General features: G+C 38.1%; 1 protein-coding gene across 7 annotated transcripts in view; it reads left to right on the top strand.

The window, feature by feature from the left end:
• Rxfp1 (relaxin family peptide receptor 1) overlaps positions 1–26,634 on the top strand; it is a 174,508-nt gene that overhangs the window by 136,103 nt on the left and 11,771 nt on the right. For 4 of the 7 annotated variants that reach the window (XM_008854317.2, XM_017803514.1, XM_017803513.1 and 1 more), the window contains 4 exons: positions 8,929–9,000; positions 13,162–13,233; positions 23,871–23,942; positions 24,725–24,796. In XM_008854317.2, the coding sequence (XP_008852539.1) occupies positions 8,929–9,000; positions 13,162–13,233; positions 23,871–23,942; positions 24,725–24,796 (288 nt within the window). The remainder of the gene's footprint in view (positions 1–8,928; positions 9,001–13,161; positions 13,234–23,870; positions 23,943–24,724; positions 24,797–26,634) is intronic. The other 3 variants (XM_008854318.2, XM_017803515.1, XM_017803516.1) reach the window with 3 other exon arrangements.

Below are 26,634 nucleotides of genomic sequence, written 5' to 3' on the forward strand. Positions count from 1 at the left end.
TGTGACTCTCTTCCCAGGTGATTCTATGTTGTGTCAGGCTGGAGATATCATCTGCTCAGTGGTTAAGAGCACTGGATACTCTTGCAGAGGACCCAGGTTTGAACCCCAGCACTCACATGGTGGCTCACAACCATCTCCAGTTCCAGGGGAATCCATACCTTATTCTGATGTCTGCAGGCACTGCACAACATGGGTGTACTTAACATACATAAAGGCAATATACTAATGCACATAAAATAAAAATAATAAAAAACTAACGATCACAGATTAGAAGCTGCCTCTGTGTACTAAAAGAGAGGAATCCTTATAAGAAAGAATATAATTTACAGCTGAAAATGTGGAGAAAATAAGGGTGGCACAGCAAGAAGTAAATCAGCAGAACACAGCCTCAATGGCAAGGTGCCCTGGCAGGAGGGGATGTAACAAATAAGCCGTTGGCGCTAGTGAAGAGACTGGGAACCCTACAGACCTCCCAAGCCTCAAAGGCAGTGGTGGGTTTGGGTGAGATAGTCATTCCTTTGGCAGATGGATCAGAAGTGGAGAGAAACCCATTGTTACTCTTCATGACTTAGAAGGTAGAAGCCAGGTGAGATCTTGAGGAAGAGTCTATAGTTTGAAATTAAGCTACACTGGAGACCTGAGAACAATAAGATGTTGAATGCCCCCCAAGCCCACCAGGCTTGGGTCTTCAACAAGAAAGAAACTCAGACAAAAGTCTGAAGTTTTCTGAGGAATTTATTTAAAGAAAGGTAGCTACAGGTAGGGGAGTGATTACAAGAAGCCTGCTTCTGTTGTGGGGTTCACAAATCTTATATAGGACTCAGAGTTGGGGTCGCCAGGGAGATTTTCCTAACAGAAACAAAAAGGTAACTATGGATACAGCACGTAGCTGCATCTTCTGGTGCCCGTAGACCAAACGGAAACTAACTTTCTAGAAGACCTGATTTATCCTGCAGGTACAGCCTGTCAGCTCAAACCGCTGAAGCGGAGAGCTCGGAAGCTCTTAAAGTGGCACTCATCTAATTTCCAATGCTTATGTCAAGCATGGCTCCCGACAATAAGACACGGACCCTGAATTTTATCTGCCACAGCCCTGCAGTGAGAGACAGACTTGGGAGGCAATTGCAGAAAGCTAGAAGGACAGACACTGACAAGCCTAAGTCTTCAGGCAGCAGGAGGTTCAGCTCAGGCAGTAAAGTGGATAGGGAAAGGTATCCCTGCCCTGGGTTTTTTGGAACAGATCTTTTCAATGGAGAATAATCCTGGAATTTGATAGTCCTGAACCTAAGGTCTGCAAGTAGATCAACTTCTGGAGCTGTTCACTACTATACAGTCTAAACTCTAAAGCTCCAGAAGAACACTTGACACTTGTAGCTACGTCCCTCCATCATAGAGATAAATACTTAGTTTAGAAAGTATGAAGGCAGGTCCTCAGCCTGCACAGATCTCAGCACCGTGGTTGCTTTCCATACTCCCAACTTTCAAGGGAGACACTATCAGCTAGAACACTAGCTACCCAGGGGTATGATCAGGAGAGTCTTGGATCAGGCTGCATAGCCCACAAGCTTCAAAGCTAACTGTAGCCAGCAAAGACCTCTACTCGGCAAAGGAGGGAAGCTACTGAGGCGAAGACAGCTCTGATGGACATCCAGACACGTTTCTGATATAGACTTAACACCAGCATAAGCCATAGTAAAAGCAAGAGCAGCACATAAGCTCAACTGTCTGCCCCCAGGCCACACACCAGGCATAGAACTGGCAGTCTCCACATCTTGAGGGCACAGAATGAAGCAGCTCTAACACTCAATGATCTTTCTTCTGTCATTGTCCCGTGTGCTCCTCATTTTTCCCCATGTTACTACACAGTATTTTCACTTCATTCTTTTTCTTAATTATGGCTTATTTTTATTTCACTTTGCACGTTTATCTAATTTTTGTTCATTCATTTTTTCACTGTTGGGCAGTTTTTTTTTCTTTTTTGCTTCCCATTTTTCCCTCTTTCTCCCTCTCTATTATACTTTTAGGAGTAGTAGTTGATGCTATGGTTGTTTCAAAAACATGTTTTTATTTTATTTTTTCAGTTCACATTCTTACATTATCTAATTTTGTTATTGTCAAACATTCTCATTATCAGGACTTTTGTTTGGTTTTTCTTCCCTTTTTTCTTTTTTTCTCGTCTTATCTAGTCTTTTGATCTTTTCTCTTCTCCTCCATAACCATCTTGTCCACCCCTCTCCTTTTTCTTTTAATCTATGTAACCATGCTTTTCTTACCCACTCACTGGTCATTCAAGAGCTTATTGTTCAGTCTACAAATATTTATGTAGTTTCTCTTGCTACCGATTTCACTATAGCCTGATAAGAAACAAGAAGTTATTTCAAATATTTTGTATTTGTTAAGATTTGTGTTGTTGTGATGTTGTCTAAAAGGTGGACTAATGAAAAGAATGCACATTCTATATTTGCTGGATGGAAGATCCTACATCTATCTAAGTGCATTTCATCATGGTGCGTTTAACTCTGAAGTTTCTTTGTTGATTTTTTAGTTAGGCTGACCTAACCAACGGTGAGTGTCAGGGTAATGAAATCACACACTATTAGTGGATCAGGACATTTTTTACTCTTAGTGTCCATTTGCATTTCTTTTATGAAACTGTGATTTCTAATCATCAGTGCATATATATTTATGATTGTTATATCCTCTTAACTTCTCCCTTTATAAATATGTAATGGCCTTCTACATCTCTCCTAATTTTGGTTTGAAGTCTATGTTATCAGACATCAGAATGGATATACTGATTTAATTCTATTATAGATTGATATCTATCCATTGACTCAGTCTATGGATGATTTTGCCAGTGAGGTATGTTTCTTGGGGATAACAGTGAGTTTGATCTAGTTGGGGGGTTTAGTTTCATTTTTTTGTTTGTTTGTTTGTTTGTTTGTTTGTTTTTCTAGTCATCCAGTCTGTGGCTCTTTATTTGGTACTTGACGCCATTTACATTCAATGTTTTTATGGAGAAATGTTTAGCAATTCTTGCAATTTTGTTAGTTATTTTTCTTGTTGGCTAGATTACTGTTTGCTCTTTTCTTCCTCCCCTATTAGTATTAGGGGTTTGCTGGTTTAATGTGTTGGACATGATGGAGTCCTTCTTTGCTCTTATTTTTTTCGTGAAATTATTTTTTCCTGTGCCCTCATGAGTGAGACTTTCTTTTATGTATATACTACTTCCTCAAGTATCTTCTGCAATGCTGACTTGGTGATCATGAACTGCATTAGTTTGTACATGACTTGAAATGTCCTTGTTTTTCATTAATTTCAAAAGACAATTTTGCTGAATATAGCAATCTTGTTTAGCAGTTATTTACTTTCAGGGTTGGTATATATTGTTCCATATTTTACTGGCCTGATGGTTGCTGTTGTTGACGGTTGATCTGATATCATTTTGATATATTTGACTTGTCGATGAGTTGGTGATTTTCCCAAAAAGTTCTTCATATAATTTCTTTTCTTTGTATTTTTTTTAAAGATTCACCTTTATTTTTAATTATGTGTATGCATATGTGTGTCTGTGTGGGGGCTTGTGCATGTAAATCAGGTGCCCAATGAGGTCGTTGGATCTTTGGGAGCTGGAATGACAGGAGGTTGTGTGCTGGAAACCAGATTTGGGTCCTCTGCAGGGGCAATATGTGCTCTTAACCACAGAGCCCTCTCTCCAGCCTTGCATTGTATTTTTGACATCTTGACTATGCTTCTCTCTGGTCATGCCTATTTGGGCTTTTAAATAACTCTTGTGTTTGAATGTCCATTTCTTTTCTAGATTTGGAAAATTCCTGCTATAATTTCATGGAATAGATTATACCATTAATTATTATCTGTTCCTTCTATCCTATGCAGTTGTAGCTATGAGTACTTACATTTAAAAAAAAAATGAAGATATCGAATAAATAACCTAAGGTACAACTCAAGATCTTAGAAAAACAAGACTAGGCCGAATCCAAAAGCAGTAAGAAACAAGAAATAATAAGCATCAGACCAAAAATTAATGACATGGACGCTAAAAGAACAGTAAAACTCAATCAAGGAGATAGCTCTTTGGGAAGATAAATAAGATTAACAAACCCCTAACTAAACTAACTTAGAGAAATGGAGGAAAAAACCCGTTAGTAAAATTAGAGATGAAAAAGGCTATGTTAAAAAATATTCTATGAAATCCAGAGCATCATTAAAGAATGCTTTGAAAACATATATTCAAAAAGACTAGAAAATATAGAATAAATGCATAAATCCCTAGATATATATGACCTTCAAAAACTAAATCAAAATGATGTAAACGACTTAAAGAGATTCACAACACTCAATGGGTGTGAAGCAAAAATCAAAGTAGCCCAACGCTAACGTGCTGAGGGTACTGGGTGCTGACTTCTTTACTGTACCCTGGACTTTATAACATTATACAATGAACACATTTTTTAAATGATAAAATAATAAAAGTTTATGATTATAAAATGATTTTTAAACATTGAAGCTATAAAAGAAAAGGTATCATGACAAAGAAAATCCTTGGACTAGTCAGATTTATTCCCAATTTTTCCAAACATTTGTGCAAGAGCTAACAAGAATATTCTTCAAACTCATTCTACAAAGCCAGTATTACTCTGATAACAAAATTGGATAAGGGGACACAGAGAGAGGACAGGAGGAGAATTATATATCAATTTTCCTAATGAACAGAGATGTAAAAATCCTCAAGAATATTCTTGCAAATCATATTCAAAAGTACATTTAGAAGATCATGAACTATGACTAAGTTAGTTTCATCCAATGGATGCAAGGTTGGCTCAACATATGCAAATCAACAAATGTAATACAACACATAAACAATCTTAAAGACAAGAATCACATTATCATCTTTTAGATTAAGAGAAAGCCTTTAACAAAGAAATATCCCTCTCATTAGAACTGAAAAATGGGAATAGAATGAATATATCTCAACATAACAAAAGTTATATAAATAGCCAACATAATACTAAACTGGGGAAAACCTGAAAGAATTTCCTCTAAAATCAAGAGCAAGACAAAGGTGCTCACTTTCACTGATCTCATTCAATATGGTGCTCAAAGTCATAACTGGAGCAAAAAGACAAGAGAACTACATAAGTTACAAATAAGAAAGGAAGGGGCTGGAGAGATGCTCAGCGGTTAAGAACACTGGTTGCAGAAGACCTGGATTCGAATCCCAGCACCCACATGGCAGCTAACAACTCTCCATAACTGCAGCCCCAGGGGATCCGACAGCCTCTTCTGAGGGTCATAGGAATGGAAGAAGTCAGATTATCCCTCTTTGGAGACAATATGATCCTATAATGAAAAGACCTCAATGCCTCCTCTAGAAAACCTGTAAACTTGATAAATATTTTCAGCAAAGTAGCAGCATACAAATCATCACATAAAAACCAGTATTTTCTCAGCATACCAAACATGCTGAGAAAAAAACTCAGGGAGGAAAAAAAAAAAAAACGAATAGCCTCAAGAAAAGAAAAATAGGGGCTGGAGAAGATGGTTCAGCAGTTAAGAGCAGTGACTGCTTTTGCAGAGAATCCAGGTTTGATTCCCAGGATCCACCCTGTGGTTAACAACTGTCAGCAACTCCAGTTTCAAGGGAATTCGATGCCCTCTTCTGACCTCTGTGGTCATTGAACAAAACAGGTGCACTTACATACATTCAGGCAATACACTCATGCACATAAAAATAAAATATTTTTTAGAAAGAAAAGTAAAATAACCAGGCATGGTAGCACATGCCTTAGTTCCCAGCACTCACTCCAGGCCCGCCACAGCTACAGCCTTTCCTCCCCACACAAAAAAGCAAGATATCTATAGCTCGGAATGAGCCTACCTAAGGTAAAAGGGCTCTTCTTAAGACACTGAAGAAAGACATTGAAGAAGATACTAGAAGATGGAAAGACCCCACATACTAATTAATTTTCAGAATTAATATTGTAAAACTGGATTCATTGCCAAAAGTGGTCTACAGATGCAATGCAATTCTCATCAAAATCTAAATTGCATTTTTTACAGAGCTAAAAAAAAGAAAGAAGAAGGAAAGAAAGAAAGAAAGAAAGAAAGAAAGAAAGAAAGAAAGAAAGTTAGTTCTAACATTCATGTTGGAAACACAGGAAACCCCAAATAGCCATCCTAAACAGAAAGAGAAATGCAGACGGCATCATAATACCTGACCCTAAATTATACTACATAACCATACTAACAAAAACTATGGTATTGACCTCAAAACAGACTTGTAGACCAATGGACTGGAATAGAGAACCTAAAAATAAGTCCACACAACTACAGCCATCCAATTTTTTACAAAGATGTCAAAACATTTATATATTGGAAAAAGACTTTGCTGATACACATCAGACAAGAATTTAGATTATAAAAATATAAAGAAATGTAAAAATTAAATACCAAAAGAACAAATCATTCAATCAATAAATAGGCATTAGCTGAATAAACTGTTCTTGAAATTATACAAACTTGTGGATATAGACCAGTGGTGAAATGCTTGCCTGCTAAGCATAAGACCCTGGGTTCAGTCCTCACCAATAAAAAAAAATGGCACAAATGGCAAATAAATATTTGAAAAAGTGTTCAACATCTTTAGCCATCGGGTAAATACAAATTAAAACTACTCTGAAATTCCCTCTCACCCCCAATCAGAATGGCTATCATCAAGAAGATTAATGCCGTGCTGGAGAGATGACTCTGCAGTTAAGAGCACTTGCTGCTCTCACAGAGGACCCAAGTTCCACTCCCAGTACCCACATCAGGCCACTCACAACCACTTTTAACTCCAGCTTCAGGGCATCTGGTATACTCTCTCTGCCTTCTCAAGCACCACATGCACATGTGCATACAAACATGCAGACATACACACACATATAAATGAAATAAACCTTTTTCTTAAAAAATTTCAAAAATTTAAATATAGAACTACCATATGACCCAACCACATGGCCCTTGGCTGTACACCAGAAGAACTCTAAGTCAGCATAACACAAAGATACATTACACTCATGTTTATTGCTGTATTATCCTCACAGTAGCTAAGAAATGGAACCAACTTAGATGTCCAACAATAGATAAATGGATAAAGAAAGTGTGGGTACAAATACACAATGGTATTTTATTCAACTATAAAGAAAAATTAAATTATGCCATCTTCAAGAAAATGGATACAATGGGAGACTGTTAAATGAAATAACCCAGACTTGAAAAAAAATAATACTACATGTTTTCTCTCATGTGAAATCTGATTTGCATACACGCATATGCATGCATGTGTGCGTGTGCATGTGTGTGTGTGTGTGTGTGTGTGTGTGTGTGTGTGTGTGTGTGTGTAGTAGGAAGGGAACCATGAGAGAGGAGGAAGAGATCTTAAGGGAGAGAAGGACAAAGAGAATAGTGGTACTTGTGTGATATGAAAACAAAATGAGGATCATTTGGTGGAGAAAGGGACCCAGTCAGAGTGAGGCAAGGGAGATGGAGGAGGACAGCAGTATTCTAGTTTGTTTCTCCATTGCTGAGACAAAACACTCTGACCAATACCAACATGGGGAGGAAAGGGTTTATTTGGTTTACATCTCCCTGGTCACATCTCATCACTTAGGGAGCCCAATGTAGGAATTCAGGGCAGGACCCTGGGGGCAGGAGATGGATGGAACACAGGCCATGAAGGAACACAGCTTGCTGGCTTGCTCCACTGGCCCCTGCTCAGCCCGCTTTCTTACACAACATAGGGCCACCTACCCAGGGGTGGCACCACCCATAGTGGCCTGGGCCCTTCCACATCACTCAATAATCAAGAAGATACCCCACAGACATGGCCACAGGCCAGTCCAATGGAGGCAGTTCACCATTTGAGGCTCCCTATACTCAGATGTGTCAAGTTGACACTGAAGCTATCCAGCACAAGAGGGGTTAGGAGATCAGTAAGAGTAAGTATATGATATATATTATGAAAATGCCACAATGAAATCCATTATCTTGTATCCTGAGTTTTAAAGTAATTTTAAAAATAAGAGGTTTTTAAAAAACTGGAAGCCCTTTGAAATTTCCCATTAGTTAGTTATGCTAGTAAATACATATGTGATCAGTGAGGAAAGGGATGAGGATCAGCAGCACAGCAAGTACCCAGCATGTGTGAGGTCTTAGATTCAATCTCTCCACTCTCCCTTCCTCCCTCCATCTCTCTCTCTCTCTCTCTCTCTCTCTCTCTCTCTCATATACAGGCACTAAAGAGCAAGCACTACTGTCTGACTCAATATCTCCAAACTAAAAGTAGCTGAATTGGCCCCCTCTGACCAGATTTTCTTAGGCAGCTCAATCCTAATCATATCAGATACCAGATAAAGGCTCCATGGTGTGTGGAGCCTCATGTTAGACAGACATGCTTTGCAGACTGAGAAAATAAGTCTAAGACAATTCCTTGTGCACTTAGTTGCAAGATTTTCAGGTTTTATTCTGAAGAGATGGGTTTTCCCTATTCCTCTTTCAAAGCTCTTCTCTGTTCCTCATTAAAATTTGAATCACATTTTGTTATTATCCTCATGAAAAGATTTAAGAAATCTAAGATTAAAATTAAATTGAAGCTGTACATGATGGCACACACTTGCAATCCCAGCACTCAGGAAGCTGAGGCAGGAGGATCATGAGTTTGAAGTCATCTGGGGCTGCATGGTGAGACTATGTCTCACAAACACTTAAATAAAAAATAAATAAAGTAGTCAATCATACTATTTTAGTGAAAATATCCTGATTTGAAAATGTCTCTATATTTCCGCTACGTATATTATCTTTTCAGTCTGTTACACTTAGTATTTCACATGATATTTATGTTAACCTGTATTCTTCTTTTTATTTCAGGGTAATGAGGAAAAACAAAATTAATCACTTAAATGAACATACATTTATGCACCTCAAGAAACTAGATGAATTGTAAGTTTAACTAAAAATGTATTAAGAATGCTCTTTCCACTGCCTGGTATCATATTTGTTATTCATACATTTAAATATTTAAGAAATATTAATACCTTCTCTCCAAACATTTATATGCCATATGGGTCACAGGGCAATTCAGATAGCTTATAAAAGAAAATACAAAATAAAATATGAAATAAATATTTGAGAAAAGCAGAATAAAGGAAACATAGCTGTAGAGAAGGACTAGAACCAAGGTAGAATGAAGAAATAAAACACATCCTACGTCGCTCTATTCGTTGCTCCAAAAGCACAGAAAATTTGTCCTTCAGTTTCCCAGGGCTTCACATTCAGAAGCCACCGATGGAAAGATATCACTCTTCTAAGTTAAAGGAGACTCTCAGATCCATAAGGAAATGAAATACTGCCATAGATAATATCCCTGTCCATAGTGATGGAAGAGAGATGCATTCAAAATGGTTATTTTGTAGTGTCCCTTGTGATATCAATAGCATGGCTGCAAAGAGCATAAAGAAATTCTGTGATGAACTAAAAGACTTATGATCAAGGCACATACTTAGTTGATGGTCATAATAAAATAGATATGAGTGATCAAAGCAGGGCCTACCCTTTAGGTCCTTGTTTATTTTTTAGTATAAACTTTTCTGGAAAGAATCTGCAATGAAGACATATCTGTGTTTAACAGTTAGCTGAGGCAAATATTTATTTACTAAGACCTTTCCATAAAAATTAAAGAATGTGGATAGAATGTTAGGAACACTCAGACAGCTTCTGTAGGTGTGGGACAGGTGAAGGAATACATTGCCGTGAGCAGGAACATCTATCAGAAAACAGTCCTGTATTCTGCTCCAAAACATGAGCACATGAGCCATTGAAAACACAGCACCTTTTCTGTAATGATTAGTTGAGACATTTTTTACTAGGCACTACTGGTCATTCACAAAATGTGCACCCAAATCTCAAGAGATCATTAGAACCAGGGCCCTGTAGTCAGAACTCCTGGTATATGGCAATCAAATCTTATCATCAGTATATAGGAAATTATTTTTAACAACAGGGAGAGATGCAGCTAGGTGACCCAAAGGTATTTACTAGTTAGTAAAATACAAGTTAGTCAAGGGATCCATATTTTCTTTGTTACATCCAACTTGAAATCATTACATAAATATCAGGGGACAGTTCCTCCAAAACCCAGTCTCCATAGCAGCTCTGTGTGTAGACTCTGTAACGGCAACTATCAGTGAACACAGAACGCCAGCCTTAATGCATAACCAGTGTCTAACTAGGCTCACAGACAAAGAAAAGGATAACCAGGGTTAAGCATTAGCCCTGCCTAAAGCCTGCCTTAATCCTACATGAAACACTTGCTTGAAAACTCAGATTTGCAAGGTATGTTCTCCAGAAGGAGATGGTTGTCAGATAGGCCTAGATTTAAATTCAAGCTTTACAAGAGACCGGAGTCCAACCCCTCTGGGAAAACCATGGCAGTAACCAACATTCACTTGTCACAGAAAACCTTAAGTAGTTCCTGAGATAGAAATTTTTGTTATGTGTTTGCTTTCATTTGTGATTTTAGAGTCAACTACTCATGGTCTAAGAGTGTAGCTCAATGACAGAGCACTTGCTTAGCATGTGGAAGGCCCTGGGTTCAATCTCCTGCACTAGAAATAATAATTATTATTATTATTATTATTATTAAAAAATAATAATAATAGTAAAAGTCACCTAATCTCATTAAAAAGTGTATCCAGAAATGGATCTTGAGTCCAGTTAAGTGTAGCCCACTGTTTTAAACTGAAGCTAACAAAATGGACCTTTTGTATCACTTGGAATTTAGGCCAGCACTGTCCCAACCACAAAACTCTGGCTGGACGATACAGGTTCACTTCCACCGGAAACCACTGAACATGGTATTTGGAGCTTTAATATCCTAGTGGACTACTGTGGTCTTGCACATCATGTTTATAATATGATCAGTATTTTACTTGGCTTCCCATTCAAGGAACGGGAATCTTGCCCCACTTTTTGTCTAAATGTGAAACAGACAAACTCAGACTATTAGTAGTCTTCTAAGTGGGGGTGGAAAGAATAGCTACTCCTAAAATGAACCAGGCACTTGGGGTCTGAGATGGAGAGGTAGTTCTTAGACTCAAAGAGCCCAGGTCCTCAGAGGGAAGCACGTGTGTACAGGTAGATTTAACATAATGCTGTATGTGCTCTGGAAGAAGCCTGCAATAGGAATACATAGGAGAATAGGGGAGAGCACACCTACCATCCTAGGTGCCAAAGGTATTGCACAGGGTACATTTGTGGGGGATCTTAAAGGACGACTAAGAGATCAAGAGGGCAGGAGGAAAGGGCCATGACAGGCAGGAGGAAGCCCACACAGAGCACAACTTTGGAGCTCTGGAGCTTGCTCAGGCTATGAGGAAGTGCCTGTGAATAGGTAGGAGCAGGAAATAAATTTAGAAAAATATGTCGCTATTTAAAAACATTTGTAGTTTTGATTTTTGTCATCTAGGCAATAGTAAGCTGTGGAAAGGATTTGTGAAAGCATAAAAGTTTACAAAGATTCCTTTGTCAAATCAGAACAATGCATCTTCATAGACAATTACTCATAAATATTCAATAACATCTTGGGACTACAAGATTCAGTTTATATGTGGAAATAAGGCATTCACTGCAACAACATTGCTGTTTGTCAGATTTTATCAACCATTTCCTTTTAGTGTTAAAAAACTCAATCAAGTGTTGGGCATGGTGGCACAGGCCTTTATTACTTGGGAGGCAGAGGCAGACAGATCTCTGTGAGATTGAGGCCAGCCTGGTCTATGTCTGTATAGTGAGTGCCAGACCAGCTACAGGCCCTGTCTCAAAAAGACGAGAAAAAAAAAAAAAAAAAAAAAAAACTCAATCAAGCTAGGTGGTACATAACTGTAATCTCAGAGCTCAGGAGGCAAAGGACAGAAGACCATAACTTCAAGGCCAGCCTAGACTAGATAGTGAGATCTTATCTAAAAACAACAGTCTCAGTCAAAAATCATCCTGCCTCTCAAAGTTGATTTATTAACTAACCGACATAGGTAACAAATACATCTTTTCTCCTACTTCTCCCACAAAAGGTGGACGGGAGACCTTGTGTTCTCTATTATATAACTCATGATCACCTTAGCAAGCTCAAGCTTATTGAAACTTTTTCTTGTTTAGAAGAAGCTGAGGCCTTTCTCGTGAATTCTGCCAGTGTCAAAACTGCAAGAGCTGCAGCCCTGAGAGCTCCTTTCAGCCGAGCCACAAGGTCGTATCATGTTAGGCACTCCTCTGCACACGTGTGTAATGACACAAAAAAAGTGTCCTGCCCAGGAGAGTATGAGATTGTGCATTTCAGCTGTGAAAGGAACTTGAACCTCATGGCATGTTTCCATTGGATAATTATAATAAACCAGAGCATCAAATCATGTTCTTACTCAAACGCAAAAGAAGAAAAAAAGAAGGGAATAAATGAACCCATACATATGTTAAATAGAAATTTTAATCTACAAAAACCAGATGAAATACCATCAAGGACTTTTCTCCAAGGAAATATGAAATGGAATTTTAAAACCTAAGGGATGACTGAGCATAGTAGTGCATGCCTTACAATTCTTACACTTGGGAGGCAGAGGCTGGCAGATCCTTGTGTGTACAGGGTCAGACAGGATTACATAATGAGACCCTGTCTCAAAAAAAAAATGTGTTTTGAGGAAGAGATGTGAGGCAGGGTCTTCTGTAGCTTGGACTGGCTTTGAACTCACTACGCAGCTGAGGATGTCCTTGAACTTCCAATGCCACTTCCCAAATGTTGGGATTATGGGTTTGTGCCACCATGCCTGACTCTGGATAAAATGCTTTGTTTCCCCATTTTACACCCCTGCCCCCCTTTTTTAAGCTTCTGTACTTCATGGATCTTGAGGCAGAGCTCAGGGGTAGGGCAGCATGCTGAGCAAGCACAAGGCTGTGAGTTCAATCTCCAGCACCAAGGGAACACTCCTTTCTCTTGGTATTTAATATAATTCACTAATGGTGCTGTTGCAAAGTTATAAAATGATTTCCTAATGAATTTCCTAACAATGAAGAATATCTTTGAAAAATAACATGACATGTTTGCAATTATTTCTCTAGGGATTTAGGAAGTAATAAAATTGAAAATCTTCCACCGCACATATTTAAGGATCTGAAGGAGCTGTCACAATTGTAAGACATTATCTTGCCACTTCATTGCTTTCTGTTATTTTTTAATTGCAGTAAAATATGCATAGCATTGAATGATACACCTGTCAGTGTATTGTTGGATTGCATCAAGTACAGACATCCAGTTGTGTGACTGTTACCAACATCCACCTCCAGAATTCTTCCTTAGTGCAAAACCAAAACTGTAGCCATCAAACACGAATTCCCCATTCATCCTTCCCCAGCCTGGACAACTACTGTTCCATTTACTCTCTTCATAAATCAGACTAATCTACGTGTCTCATATAATTGAAATCACACCATAGTCACCATTTTGTGTCTGGCCGAAATCCCTTACCATGTCTGCACAACCCAGTCAGTGTTACAGTGTCAGTCAGAATTTCCTTTGCTTTCGAGGCTGAACAACATTCTATATGTACCACACATTGTGTATAAAAATCCTCCAATGCAGGGACACTTGGTTGCCTCCACTTTTCAACTAATTTGAATAATGCTCTTGTGAACATAAGTATGCAAATTTGTATCTGAATTTCTACATTCAGTTATCTGGGTTACATGCTGCTTCTCAATTTACAATTAGATTATACCTAATAAAGGTATCATCATTTGGAACTATCATGTCAAGACTCTATTAAATACACTTATCCTACCAGCCATCATAACTTAGAACACAGTGCACTGTAGAATAGCGATTTTTTTTACCCTTGTGTTTCCATGGCTGACTGGAAAGTGTGGCCCACTACTACATCATAGCACATACTACTAGCCCAAGGAAAGGTCAAAATTCAAAGTGAAAATGTCTCTCTTTCTCCCCCTTCCTCCATCTCTCCCTCTCTCCCTCTCCTACTAAGTCATACACCTACCTTCAAAATACAGCTTCCACTAAGGGTATATATTGCTTTTCTATGTTGTAAAGTGAAAATCCTAAGACAGAGCCCACCTGCAGAAATATAATTGCTGGATCACAGGGTAATTCTAGTTTTGTTATGTATTTATTTCTGTTTTCCATTGGAATTGTGCCAATTTGCATTTTCTTTACAAGTGCAGTTTCTATAATCCTCTCAACACATTTTGATTTTTTTATCGCAGCTTTCTTAGTGGATATAAGATTCCTTAAGGATCTGATTTGCATTTCTCTAATAGTAGTGATATTGAGTACCTTTTCTGTGTGCTTGGAGAAAAATATATTCAAGTTATTTGCCCACTTTTAAATAAAATTTTTATGGTTTATTCATTTATTTTTATATAATATGTATGAGTGTTTTGCCTGCAAGTATGTAAGTGCATGACCTGTGCACAATGCCCACAGAGATAAGAAGAGGGCATCAGATGCCCCAGAATTGGAGTTACAGACAGTTGTTAGCCACTATGTGGATGCTAGAACTGAATCCAGGTCCCTCTGCAAGAGCAGCCAGTGCTCTTAACTGCGGAGTTATCTCTCCAGCCTCTAAATGAACTCTTTTTTTATTTTTTTTAACCTTTATTTCTTTTTTTAATTTTTTTTAAATTATTTATTTCATAACCAAATGATTAGAAGAGGCATTTCATTACAACAGCATTGACATATTCAATAACAATTTCCAGAGCTAAGATGCTTCTCTTTCAAAATTGGCTGTAAATTATTAGGTTTATAGTTAATACAACTGTATTACTGTATTGTACTCCGTATAATCCCTATAAGACATAAAATTAAATGAGGTTTTAAACTTTGAAAAAGATCTCCATTTCATTAATAAAATACACAGTTTCATACTGAAAACTTCACTTTTAATACAACTAACACTAAGATGCATATGCATTTCTAATCTCTATATATCTGATTATTACTAGACACAGTTGGTTCTTTCTGAGCTCCTTAGCATCTGAGCATGGATATAAAGTCATCAGGTAGATTTCAATGGTAATGTTATTCACATCTACTAATTATTAAGGAGCAAATTTTTATGCTTTGAAGAATTTTTTTTTATACATCCACTACCCAGGTAGCACCCTCCCATCTTGTCAGCACCCCAGCCATTCCCCACTACTTGTCCTTCTGGTGACTCTAGTCAGCTTATCTAGAGGTTTTCATTTTTCTTTAAGATTTTATTTTTACTTTATGTGTATGAGTGTTTTACTTACATGTATCTAAGTGTACCACATGTGTGTCTGGTGCTTTCAGGTGCCAGAAGAGGGTATTGGTGGCCCTGGAACTGGAGTTAAGAATGGATGTTAAGAATAGATGAAGTGCTGGGAACCAAATCTGGGTCCTCTGCAAGAGTAGCCAGTGCTCTTACCTGCTGAGGCATCTCTTAACTTCTTAAATGAACTCTTCCTCCTGTTACTGAGTTTTAGTTCTTTATCCATCCTGGGTGACTGCTCCTTTATAGACATATGACTTACAAATACCCCAACCCTTTTGTATGGGTTACATTTTTCCTCTGTCAGTGACCTTTCATTCTAGCATTTTAATTTTAATGTGGTATCAGGTTTCTTTTCTTCATTGTCTATATTTTCAGTTTCACATCCAAGACACTGACAAATTCATTCCAAATCCAAATCCAAGAAGTTTTCCCTCTGAGTTTTCTTCTAGGCACTTTATAGATTTATATTTAGTCCTTTGGTCCATTTGGAGTTAACTTATGTACATGGTACAAGGTAAGAGTCTAGCTCTATTCCTTTGTATGAAGTGATCCAGTTTTCCAACACCATTGATTGAAAAGACTTATTGAATGGCCTCGATGCCTGTGTCAAAAAATCATATGACTATGTCTGAATGGGGTGTCCCTGGCCTCTGTACTCTATCTTTTTGTTCTACACACCTGTGGGGTATTGCACAATCCTTTATTTTACTTCTTTTAAATTTTATTTATTATTTTTATTTTATGTGTATGCGTATATTGCCTGCATGTTTGTAAGTGCACCCGTGTCGTGCAATGCCGCAGAGGTCAGAAGAGGCTGTCAGATCCCCTGGGACTGGAGTTACAGACAGTTGTTAGCTGCCATATGGGTGCTGGGATTCCAACCCGGGTCTTCTGCAAGAACTACCAGTGTTCTTAACCACTGAGCCATCTCTCCAGTCCTGTTTTACTTTTTTAAGATTGTTTTTGTTATGCAGGTTCCCTAGATGTTCCATATGAATTCATGACATTTAATCTGGACTGGGTCTTCCACATGATGAGCACAGGATCTTCCCCTTCATTGGTTTTGACTTAGTCCATTTTCTGCTACTATAACAGAATATCACCTGGCTAATTTTTTTTATTCATTATTTTTTATTTATGTGTATGAGTGTTTTGCCTGCATGTATGTAAGGGTACCTGTTGTCATGCAATGCCCTCAGAGGTCAGAAAAGGGCATCAGATCCCCTGGAACTGGAGTTACAGGATGGTTGTTAGCTACAATGTAGGTGCTGGAAACCAAACCCAAGTGTTCTGTAAGAGCAGCCACTGGGCCATCTCTCCAGCTCCCACCTGGCTAATTTATAAACAATATAAGTTTATTCAGCTCACTGTTCTGGAGACTAGAAATCCAAAAGTGAAGGCCACTTCTGGTGAACACCTTCTTGCTGTGTCACAATATTGTCAGAGGCATCACAAGAGAGTATGGAAGAGATGTTTGGAGGCAAACTTTCCTTCTTTCAGAAGCCCACTCCCAAAATGATGGTATCAATGCATGCAGAAGGGCAGAGCTCTCACAGACTAACCATCCTTTGGAAGTCTTGTCTCTTAATACCATCATAATGGGAATGAAATTTTGACATGAGCTTTGGAGGGGACATTCAAACCATAGCAGGTATCATCTTCAAAACTTTTTTTTTATGTTTTAGGATACAAAATAGAAGATTTAGTTATGACAGTTCCACACACATACCACTATACTTTGTCCATATTCACCCCTGTCCTTCCCCTTCTTCCCCCAATGGTGCCCCTTTTGTTTTCATGCCATATATATTATATATGGTCCACAGAGAAAACACTCACATTTGTCTTTCTACCCCCATTGCGTCCTCATTCCCCCATCCCCACTCTCTTCAATTTCTTTCAGCAATATTTTCCAGTTTTCAGTAATCACATCTTTCACCTCTTTTATTTTATCCTTTAGATGTTATTTTAATAGGATTGTTTGCCTAATTTCTTTATGGCATTGTTATTGTGTATAGAAACACAAATGATTCTTTTTTAATATTTTATTATTTTTATTTTATGTGTATGCATGTATTGCCTGCATGTAGGTAAGTGCACCCATGTCGTTCAATGCCCATGGAGGACAGAAGAGGCTGTTGGATCCCCTGGAACTGGAGTTACAGACAGTTGTTAGCTGCCATGTGGGTGCTGGGATTCTGCAAGAACAACCAGTGTTCTTAACCTCTGAGCCATCTCTCAAGCCCCACAAATGATTCCTTTGTCTTTTATTTATTTGTTTGAGAAAGTCCTTATTTTTTTCTTTAAAGGACTTGATTTTTTTTTTTATTTATGTACAAAGACAAGTATGATCTCTTTCACTGGTTTCAATGGGTAGATGGTGTTGAATTCATTCATTCCATGTTACTTATTCCAACTTAATGAAGCCTACTCCCTTCGGCACATGTTCAGCCCGTACTTCCAGATCATACAGTGGTGGTTAGAGCTGACACAGTACGAACAAGAACCCTGGCCAAATTTTCACAGTGACTCCAGTAGAGCTGCCGGTGACCCATCTTGTCTCCAGATGTCCAACAAGGGAAAAGTCTTCTTTTTCTTTTTTTACATTTAGAATTATATTTTTTGTCCTTAAAAATTCAAACACTTTAGTTTTTCTAACAGTAGCTTGTATTTATTACATGTTGCTTTTAAGATATATTCACATTTATCATGACATTTAAGTCACTAAGTAATGTTGAGCTATACAGCAATTGATTTCACTTTACAAATCAGAAGGCATGTCCAATATACCCAAGAATTTAGTTCTCTTCTCTATAAAAAGTTATGGTGGCGCACAGAGGCAGGCGAATCCCTGTGAGTTCAAGGCCAGCCTGGTCTACATAGTGAGTTTCAGGACAGCTGGGGCTACAGGGAGATCCTGTCTCAAAAAGCCAAAAAAAAAAAGTTATCTGAGAGCTGGAGAGATGGCTCAGAGGTTAAGAACACTGATTGTTCTTGCAGAAGACCCAGGTTCAAATCCCAGCACCCACACAACAGCTAACAACTGTCTGTAACTCCAGTTCCAGGGGATCGGATGGCCTCTTCTGAACTCCGAGGGCATTGCACAACATGGGTGCACTTACCTACATGCAGACAATACATGCATATACATAAAATAAAAATAATAAATACAATATTTTTAAAGTTATCTGTGCTACTTTAAATTAAGGAAATAAAATACAATAGGAGTCGGTTTTTTAAATATTGTTTGAAAAATTCAAACAGCATATTTTGATCATATTGAAATACTCTGTCCCTTTTCCACACCCTCCTTACTACCTCCCAAACTTCATGTCCTGTATTATTATTTGTATTTTTTTATTTTTTGTTGAATTTTTGCAATTTTCATACAATATAGTTTGATGGTATTTAGATTCCCCTCCCCTACCTGCACCTTCCCCCACACCCTGCCCAATTTACTCATATATATAAAAAATACATCCTATAAAGTCTGATTTGTGCCCCTAAATGTCCTTCAGTGTGGGTCCATCCATTGGTCCCACCAAGAGTCCAATCCATGGAAGACACTGTCTTTCCCGCTCCCAGGTGCTGGAACTATTTATTTTTACTAATATTTTAATTGAATTTATGCAAATTACAAACAAAATATTATAGTCATATTTAGATCCCCCCCACATCTACACCCCCTGTTTCTAACTGCCCACCAAATTTCTGTATTCTAATATATATTCATCTCTATGTATATATTTCATGCAGGTCCATCCACTGGAACCTGGTCAACTTACCAAGAGTCTCACCCTTAAAAGATATTGACTCTCCCCTTCCCAGCAGCCATCAATTGCCAATAGTTCCTCACATAGGGTTGGATTTCTTGCCTACTTCCCATATCTATGCTGAGATTTTGTTCTGTCCTGCAGAGATCTTGTTATGCTGTCACTATTGCTATGATTTTATATGAGTAACTTCCGAACTGTCTGAAAAACTCTGTTTCCTTGTGGTCATCCACCTCTTATGGATCTTACAATCATTCCACCACCACCCCTTTCTGCAAGGATCCTTAAGCCACAAATGATTCTTGTATGTTGGTTTTGTATCAGGAAACTTCGTTGAGTCTATTAGTTCTTACACTTTTTTATGATGTTTTTTCTCAAACCTTTGGCATTTTCTATATAAAGGATTATAAGATCTGTGAACAGTTAATTTTCTCCTTCTTTTCCAATGCGGTGCCTTTTATATCCTTTTCTTGTCTAATTCCACTGGCTAGAACTTCTAGTATCATATGGAACAGACAGTAAAGTTGCCATCTTTGTCTTATTCCTGATCTTAGAGATAAAGTTTGGGGTTGTTTACCATCACTTATATTAGTTATATGATTTTTATATAACCTTTGTTAAATGGAATAACTTTGTTCTGTTCCTAGTTTGTGAGTCTGTTTCCTTATTTATTTATTCATGAATTTATTTACTTATTTATTTACAGTACTGGGGATTGGACCAGCCTCGTGCATACCATGCAGCCACCCTAGCAATGACCTGATATCCTCAGCTTTCTTTTTATTTTTTATTTTGATGCAGGTTCTCATTGCATTGCCTGGGCTGGCACTGAACTCACTCTGTAGTCCAAGCAAGCACTGAACTTATGATCCTCCTACTTCAGCTATTTCAGTCTCCCAAATAGCTACAATTACAGACCTGTACCACCAGACACAGATATCTCTTTTACACAAGACATTTTTCATCATCCTTCATCTTCTCCTGTCTATAACTACAATCCCAGGAAGTTCCCCACAACCCCTATGACAATGGTCTAATCTTGAGTACATTTCTTAAAATGAGAAATTCCTCTGAGGAACTCCCATTAGTCCATGATACCTGTTTCAAGGTGATTTACAGATATTCTTGGTGGTAAGTGGAAACCATGGTAGGAAAGGGGGGAAATTATGAAATTCTCTCCCTTTAAATTTAGCTCTACTTTCACTCACATCTGTCTTTTTGTTCCTACCCATAGCTGAGAAATTACCAGAAATCACCTCATAGTCTTCACATTTTTGTGGTGAGAACCTGTAAAATATGCCTTTTTAGCAACTTTCCAGGATACAGTATGTTGTTTTAACTGTAGTCCCCATATTGTAGAGTAAACCCTTAGAACTTGTTCCACCTCATCTAAAAAACTTTGTACCCTTCCTTAAGCAAGCATCTCTTTATTCTCCCTTTCTGACTATATCCGCCCTCAGCTGCTGTTGGCTAATATTCTATTGTTTGTTTCTATGATTTCAACCTTTTTATTGAATTTTTTGCAAATTTCATACAATATATTTTGATCATATTTAGACCCTTTCCCCTGTCTACACCCCTCCTGTAGCACACCACCACCACCAGGTTTCATGTACTCTGTCATAAATATTAAGGCCTATCAAGTCAAGTTTGTGTCCTCAAATGTTCCTCAGAGTATATCCACTGAAGTCTGGTTAACTTCTCTGGTGTCACACACTTGAAAAACAAGCTCTCCCTCTTCCAGCAGTTATCAGTTGCCAATAGTTTCTCAATTAAGACTGGGGCTTCTTACCCACTTTCCCACTTCTAAGCTGAGATTTGGTGTGGCTTGAGCTTCCATGGGTCTTATGCAGGCTGTCGGGAAAACTCTGTTTTCTTGTGGTCATCCACCACACTGGCTCTTACAATCTTTCCACCCCCTCTTCCACAATGGTCCCTGAGCCTTAGATAGCAGAGGTTTCATACAGATGTCCTATTCAGGGATAAGCAGTCTGCAGTCTCTTATCCTCTGCACTTTATCCAGTTGTGGCTTTCTGAGTTAATCACCATCTGTTGCATCAAGAAGCTTCACTGGTGAGAGTTGGTGGGTGAATTAATATTCTTTCTACACCCTGTTCCACTATGTTACCAGAGCCTTAGGTGTAGAGGTGGCATTGTAAGTGTGTCGTTTAGGGCTGGGCACCTCATAGACAGTCTTTGTGTTTGACCAGTTATGGAACTTTGTGATAGCCTTCATATGTTCCAAAAGAAGCTTCTTTGATGAGTGGTGAGAGGTACACTTGTCTATAAATATAAGGATACATATTTAGAATACAGTAAAAATTGCATTGGTCTAGGGGTGGGACAAAAGTAAGTTTTTCTCTAGGATCTATGACTTCTCCAGTCATGTGTATTTGGCTATGTTTACAGTACCACACATGAGTTCCCTCCCATCAAGTGGGCCTTAAGTCCAATTAGACAGCTGTTGATTAGCCCCAAGATAAAAGTGCTGCTATTGCCCCAGGAGAGATTATTTGCTGGGCCAGTCATTGTTGTGGTTCATAGACTTTACAACTGGATGGGATCATTGATCAATTTTCTCCCTTGGCAGTTTGCATAATATCTTCTGATGCTATGGGAGCTAGTCTTCAGGGAGGAGGCTTCCAAATCAGCTCCAGTTCAATTGCTCCAAGTCCTGTGTCCAAAGTATGTGCAATAAGGTCTTACCAAGCTCTAAGAGGTAATCAAGGGCTGTGGCAATATCCTGTGTTATTTTGGGAGTCTCTTGGACTACCATGACCAATACCTCAAAGGGAGTTTTCTCTTGTCTGGCACTGTGTTTTTGGTTATATAGCCTTCAACTATATACATGCACTCGGGTTCAGATATTGTACGTGTATTTTTCAGTAGGGTTTTAACCTAATACATTTCCCTCTGATTTTTCACACCATCTAAGTGCTATTTATCTCTCCTCTCTCTCTCTGGTATGAGTTTAACTCTTTATATTGCATGTTAGTGTGAGCACGTGGTATTTGTGCATGGCTTATTTCACTTAGAATAATGTCCTTTGAGTTCATCCATGTTGTTCCAAATGTCAGGATTTTTCTTCTTGAAGACTGAGTAATATTTCATTGTGTATGTACATCACATTTTATTTTCCTGTTCATCTATTGATAGGTGTGCAGGATGTTGCCGTATCTTGGCTATTGTGAACAATGCAAGGAGCATGGAAGTGCAGATATCTCTTCAACATCTGGCTTTCAATTCCCTTGGATATATACTCAGTAGAAATACTGGATTACCTGATAGTTCTATTTTAATTTTGTGAGGACCCTCCGAAATATTTCCTTCCTTTCCTTCTTTCTCTCTTCCTTTCTTTTCTTCCCCCTCCATCCTTCTTTCTCTTTTTCTTCATCTCTTTTTTTTTTGGGGGGGGGGGGACAGGTTCTTACTCTGTAGCCCAGTCTGCCCTGAAGCTCATGATTCTCCTTCCTCTGCCTCCAACATGTTGGGATTACCAGAGTACACCACCATGTTTCCATATATCTGTGTTATTTTACATTCCCACCAACCCTGGAAAACAATTGCTTTTCTCTGCCAGTCTCTTAAACACTTAGTGTCATTTGTCATTTTAATAAATACCATCCTAGATGGTGTGATGCAATATCTCTTTGTGGTTTAAATTTGCACTGGGAACTGGGAATACGGTGCAGTTGGTAGAGTCCTTGCCTAGCATGACAAAGCCATGGGTTTGATCCCCAGCACCACATAAACCAGGCCTGCAATCTCAGCATTCATGAGAAAAGTGGAGGCAGGAGGATCAGAAGTTCAAGGTCATCCTTACCTTCTCTGTCTCAAAAAAAAAACTTTTTACATTTCTCTGCTATTAGTGATGCTGAGCATGCTGTATTATCTGCTAGCCACTTGTGAGTCTCCTTTTAAGAATGTCTGATAGGGGCCTTGGAGAGATGGTTCAGAGGTTAAGAATACTGAATGTTCTTGCAGAAGACCCAGGTTCAAATCCCAGCACCCACATGGAAGCTAACAACTGTCCATAACTTCAGTTCCAGGGGATCTGACAGCCTCTTCTGTCCTCTGTGGGCATTGCACAACACGGGTCCACTTACCTACATGCAGGCAATACACTCATACACATAAAAAAATTAAAAATAATAAAATAAAAAAGAAATGTCTGATCAGGCCCTTTGCCTACTTATTAATCAGATCATTCATCTTTTAGTAAAAAGACATTGAGTTTCTTATATTTTGAATATGACTCTATCCTCAGATAGGTTTGCAAGGACTAGGGATATAGCTCAGTAGTAGAATGTTTGCATAGCATCCCTAGCACAAAACATAGAAAGGAATTCTAAAAGAAGGAATGGGAAGAAGGAGGGACTTGTAAATAATTTCCTTCATGATATAGGCTGTTTTTTTCACCCTGTTGATGTTTTCCATGGGTGTGCAGATTTTTTAGTTTAATGTAGTCCTGTTTGTCTATTGCTTTTACCATATGTGTTTTGGGGGTTACAACCAAAAGAAATCATTGCCCAGACCAATGTCATGGAGGTTTCCCTCAGAGGTATTTTTTTTTCCTAGTAATTTTACAGTTTTGGGTTTTACATTTAAATCTTAAGTACACCTTGAGTTGTATTATGCTTTTTTGGAGTTTCAAATTAATTCTAAGTCAACAAATATACTCTCTTTACTCAAGCAATTTTTAGCAATGACTTATTGCTGTCTTTTTTTTAAAAAAAAAAAACAGGAATATTTCCTATAACCCAATACAGAAAATCCAAGAAAATCAATTTGATTGTCTTGCCAAACTCAAGTCTCTGTAAGTATATACATATGTAGTTTATTACAATACTAATAGCATGTTCTTGTATTTTCCAGTCACGTTTTATTTCCAGCTCCACAAAAATATGAGTGTTTGATGGGCTATAAACAAATAACCATTATGTTTATCTTATGTTAATAAACTAAAATTTAAACAATGATGAATCATTTTTCATCTTTCTATAAGTCACCAGGATCTTATATTGAATCATGTGTTCACACTCTCTGAAGGCATCTGTGGGCATTCAATATTCCATCGGTTCTGGGTAATTAAGATTTATCGTAGGCATCCTTATCTTAAGACACAATATTCTAGATTACGTACATCATTACACCACACACACAATAAAAGACATTCTGCTAGTGTATGAGAGTTACCTTTAAAAGGGACATTTCAGTTCATCTTATTTAAGTATTCCATCAGGAAAAAAATGACACTTTATTAGAAAAACGTTTATCACTTAAAAATTACTGTTTATTAACTTTGTTCTACAAATATTGATTGATATTGTAATAATACTTATTATTACAATTAGGTAACATGCACTAGGCATTGTGTCCTGATCTGTGAAGATCAGAAAAATCAAATACTGGAAACATATGTCTATAGCCACTACAGTACAATCTAGGAGGAGCTGGGAGTATATAGTTAGACTGAGCATGAGTATTTGACTTAGAATAAGTGCTAAGTAAATGCACTTTGCTAAATTATCCTTCAGAAAAACTCATTTTATTATGACAAGTATGATGTTCTTTTGACTACTAACTTGATATCTTTAGCAGCCTAGAAGGAATTGAAATCTCAAATATCCAACAAAGGATGTTTAAACCTCTTATGAATCTCTCCCACATGTAAGTAGATGTTTTCTTGTTCACTTTGATTTTAATCTTTGTGTTCCCACATGTATTATGATAATATACCACTACTAAATGTAACTAATCTATTAATATTTTCTACTAATTTTCCTGCTGCTGAATGCTGGGCATTGGTGCCCCCTTTCCAACTCACGTGTTGAAATGTTAACACCAAGGTGATGGTATTAGGAGATGAAGCCTTGAGAAAGTGATTAGCTCATGAAGAAGAGCCTACTTGAATAGCATTAGTGCCTTTAAAAAGAAGACTCCAGAAGGCCTGGAGCTAGTACAGACAAAGCTCTGTGTTTGACTGATTCCCAGCAAAGTGAGAGCGAAAGACAGGAGCTCAGTTGGTGAAAGCATCTGCTACCTAAGTATGAGGACTGAGTTCAGATCACCAGCACCTATATAAAAAATGGGGGTGTAACTTGTGAGTCTATAACCAAAACACTAGAGTTAGGCAGAGATGGGAGGATTGCTGGAGCTTGCTGACTGACTAGCCTCACTCCAGGGTCAGTGAGAGATCCTGTCAATTCAGTAACCATCCTTGCATTTCAAGTGTAACACAAGACAATATTTTTTGTCTTACATAATTCTTAAGAGAGAATGCTTATGTACGATTCCTTAGTTACACACAACAAAATAGTCTTACTAAGAAAAAATGAGTTTATTGGAAGAAATTGGTGTAGTTCACAAAATCTAGGAATAACTGAAAAAAGAGACCTAAATTGAGCGGGAACCATGGCAACAAGAGTTGAACACTGGTCTTATTCAGGCCCTGCTGAAATAGCCCATCCAGGTGTCATCAACAAGACTCAGGGTTCCAGGAAAGTCTGATTTAACTTCTTTGCCTACCCTGAGCCAGGGGAAGACCTCCACTGAAGGTCCACCATGACTTCCCACGGGCGGAGAAGAAATTTCTTCCAAAGAAATTATTATTACATGATTGCATGTTACGCAGCCAAACTAGAAAAGGGTCTGACAAAATTCTGTTGATAAAGCAAACGTTCAGCCTCAGGCACTTAAAATAAAATGACCCTGCAATAGACGATCTCCTTTCTCAGTACCTCTCCAGCATAGTTCACAGAGGAACTGAAATGAATCAGATGGACAGATCAGCATTGAACTTGCATTTGTCAAGACAAATTATAATACAAATTCTAATATAAGCCATCAAGTTTGTATTATTAATTACTATAAGTTTTTATACTATAAAGATTATGTCTTTCTTTTTTTTTGCCACAGCACACTGCCTTGTAAGGCAGACAGATGAAGTCTAAATTCCGATCTTCACAAATGCTAGAAAATTTCCTAGCAACTAATTTTCCTCCATTGAACATTTTTCTCCAATGTGGTAATACTCAAGCTAATCTCACAAGTTCATTTGAGACTTTATTCCTGATGCCTATAAAATACCCAGTAAATGGTGCTCCTCTTGCTGATGACACAATAGTAATTCTGAGTTATTCAGGTGAAGTCTTTATGAAGGCAAGTCTCTCTATTGATGAAATAACTCACTCAACAAATGCTCATTTAATCCCTTGTCAGGTTTCAAAATCTAGTGTGAGCTACAGGCATGTTAAGAAGCAGTCACTGGGGCTAGAGAAATGGCTCAGCAGTTAAGAGCACTGACTATTCTTGCAGAGGGCTCCTAGAGCCCACATGTTGGCTAACAACTGTCCAAAATGCCAATTCCAAAGGATCCAATGTCCAATCCTGGTTCTATGGGCACTGCATGCACATGGTGCACTACATACATGCAGGCAAAACACTCATACACATAACATCAAAATAAATCAAAATCAACTTAAAGTAGTTATCAATAATAACCATGT

Source organism: Nannospalax galili, unplaced genomic scaffold, assembly GCF_000622305.1.
Source record: "Nannospalax galili isolate Female #2095 unplaced genomic scaffold, S.galili_v1.0 scaffold305, whole genome shotgun sequence".
Classification (NCBI taxonomy): Eukaryota; Metazoa; Chordata; class Mammalia; order Rodentia; family Spalacidae; genus Nannospalax; species Nannospalax galili.